The sequence below is a fragment of the Cystoisospora suis genome (assembly GCF_002600585.1).
Source record: "Cystoisospora suis strain Wien I chromosome Unknown contig_5513, whole genome shotgun sequence".
In the NCBI taxonomy this organism is placed as follows: Eukaryota; Apicomplexa; class Conoidasida; order Eucoccidiorida; family Sarcocystidae; genus Cystoisospora; species Cystoisospora suis.
In genome coordinates, this window is record NW_027158303.1 from 1 (window position 1) to 2,951 (window position 2,951).

Below are 2,951 nucleotides of genomic sequence, written 5' to 3' on the forward strand. Positions count from 1 at the left end.
ATCTTGTTGAGTACAGCGATTTCTCCTGGGGCGGATTGGGAGGGCGGGAGAAATCGGCGGTCCAGCCCCAGGAGAAATCGCTGTACTCAACAAGATGCATCGGAGACTTTTTCTTTCCACAGAAAGCAGTCCTTTCTCGTCGAGCTTCCCTTCTGATTGTTGTTTCTCTCAGGCGTCGGCTGCCTTCCTTGTTGTCTTTTTCTTGTCCTGCTTTTCTGAGCAGCGCATCCTTTCTCTCTCTTGAAGTCCCCAGAAGAGCGAGAGCGAAGCGACACTGCTCCGACCCTCGTTGAGTTCTTTTGTTTCCTTCTTGTATGTATTCACNNCGTTGAGTTCTTTTGTTTCCTTGTGCTTCTTGTCCGATATCGCTTGTCTTTTTGTCATAATGGACTTACTTGTGTCTCGCCAGCCAACAGAAGGAGATGAGTTGTGCGGAGTACTTTCATGACGCGTACATCGCTAGTGAAGCTTCCACTGCATGCAGCAGATCGAGCACATCGGACGTTTGTAGCTTTTTTGCTCTGTCTCATTCTGCCTCTCCCGCCTCTAGTGTTGTTTCATTCGTCTGTTCCTGTAGCCCGCTTATATTCGCCCTCCTGTCTGCCTCGCAAGCTGAAGTTACAAGCGTTACTGAGAGGGTTCGCAGTTTGTAGGGCACTTGCCTTTTCGGCCAGTTTTTCTTTGGAGGGACGCAGCGAGTCCGAGAGTGGAACATCGTAGTTTGCACAGCCACTGGGAGAGCGAGAGGCTGGGCCTCACGATTCGTGACTATGTACAGACACTGTCCGTTACCGGACAGGATTTTGAAGTTGCGATGCATGCGCTTCTTGACTCTTCCAACTCTCCCCGTGAGCGTAGATGCCGTCAATGCAGCTCGGGGAACGAAGAAGCGGAAGACAACGGGTGAAAGGGAGTTGGATTCCTGTCGGACTAGGATTCTCCCTAACTGCTGCCGGCGAAGGTGCGACGAAGCTCTTCTTTTCACTTTCCCCTCGCCGCTTCCCTTCACTCGTTCTGAGTGTCTGTCTCGTTCTCGGCGTATGGCACGTCTCTCTTGTTCGTTCTTTCCATCCCCATCTCCTGGCCGCTTTCGCCCTCTCAGCCCGTCCAAGTTTCTTCACATGTGAACTCCGTAGGTGCTGAAGTATCTTTGTCCGTCTGTCCGTTGTCTTGGTAGTTTCATTTCCTGGCAGCTTGGTGCACTCGTCTCTCGCCTCTCTGGCCTTGTCCACAGCCTTCCTCGAATTTTCCCCGTCTCTTCTTCAAAATGTCGGACCCATCAGGCGCCCGGGCTCCGGCTCCTCCTCACTCTCCAAATCAGGCCGGACCACCACAGCAGCATTCATTCCCTCCTGGAGTACTTCATCAGATGCCTGTGGTGGGCCATTCTCCTCACTACCCAGGCCCACACCTTATGCATGCAGGTGCGGGACAAGACTTCTCGCCGCCTGGCATGCCTTATTCTGTCGCCGGACTACCGCAGCCACAGCAGGTCCCTTCTTTGCCTGGTGCGTACCCCTCAACGTTAGGTCCCTCACCCCCCCAACTGGCAGCTTCCCCTGTCGGTCGGGGGAGTGGCCAAGGGAGAGGGCCTATACCGCCTGTCGGCTCGGATCAGCTAGTACCCAGTGGCTTTCCTTCACACGCGACAGCACCAGGGCAGCTTGGACATGGCTCCCCTGGCTCTTTCCCTCCGTCTCTGTCTCAGTCAGGCCCCCCTCATTCTGGATTACAGCAGAAAGTACTAACTCAGCCTCACTGCTCTACTGGTGGTGTCACGGCATCATTGGGAGGATTGTTACAGCCTGTCCAGTCACCACATACTACTTCTCTTGCCCAGCAGCCGTCATTTGTTTCGTCAGCCCCGTCTCACCCTCCCCAGCTAGCGCCAGGGAGTGCCCCTTCTTTAGCCACCCCCGGGGGGCTCACACAGACCATTTCCGGTGTCGCGCACCCTTTCTCGCCGGCTGTGGCGCAGCACGAGCATGCCCTTCATTCTGTCCCTCACTCTTTCTCACCTCCTTCCGCTCCCCCTCTGGCTTCGCAGACTGCTCCTTCTGCTGGTCTGCTCCCGCCAGAGCAGCTAAACCCCTTACCTGTCAGTGCTCCTGCTTCTGCCCCTGCTCTGATGGGTCCCAACATTTCCGGCAGTGTTTCACCTGCCGCGCGAAGTCAACTGTCGGTGGCTAGCGAAGCACGAAGTTCTGCTGGGGGTACTGTTCCTTTCTCGGGAACTGCCCTGTCAGGTTCTGTGAATCCGCCCTCTTTGGAAGCTACGGCTGCCGCGAGTGCGTCGCCTGCAGCTGCAGGCTCTTCATTCTTTCCGTTATCGTCGTGTTCATCTGTTCCTTTGTCGTCTACTACTTTATTTTCACCTTCTTCGTTCACTTCCGCCTCGACCGTCCGAATGCTTGTGGACTTTCTCCGCCGTGTTCCCAGTTTCAGCAGCGATTCGTCTTCTGGTTCACCCGGGAATACGGTTGATCAGGCGTCTTCTTCCGATCCATGTTCCTGCTCCCGTTGCCCCCGACTGTCTTCCGGTTCTACGAACTCAACTTCAGCTGCACAGCAAACTTCTGCTCGTGTAACTGCAGTCCGGCGTTGTGTCTCCGTGCTAGCTGAGTTGCGGGGCTCGGAGGCATCGTCTGCTGCTCTCTCTCTTGTCCCAGCTGTTCTTCTTCTACTCGACCGCACACCTCCTTCTATGGTAGAAGGCGAAGTACATACGTTTCGTCAGGTTCTGCTTACGCTTCTTCGTCTGGTTGCTATCGGCGTCGCGTCAACTCCCTTGTCTCAGTTGACGGTGGCAGCGGAAGTCTCCAAGCCAGAGGTCTCGCCGCAACAGGAGGACTCCTCGATCAGAAAGGAAGGGGAGCAACAAATGGGGGGGGGAGGCAATGAAGCCACAGACAAAGAGACCTTGCTGGGAGAGCTGTCAAAGGTTTTCGCTG

The 2,951-nt window shown here is 55.3% G+C and overlaps 1 protein-coding gene across 1 annotated transcript; it reads left to right on the forward strand.

Moving 5' to 3' along the window:
• Positions 1-377: 377 nt before the first annotated feature.
• CSUI_009291 (non-specific serine threonine protein kinase) lies at positions 378-2,888 on the forward strand (the record flags this gene model as incomplete). Its single annotated transcript, XM_068069407.1, has 1 exon — positions 378-2,888. A coding segment is annotated over exon 1 (1,620 nt), but the record flags the coding sequence as incomplete, so codon positions are not given.
• Positions 2,889-2,951: the final 63 nt, after the last annotated feature.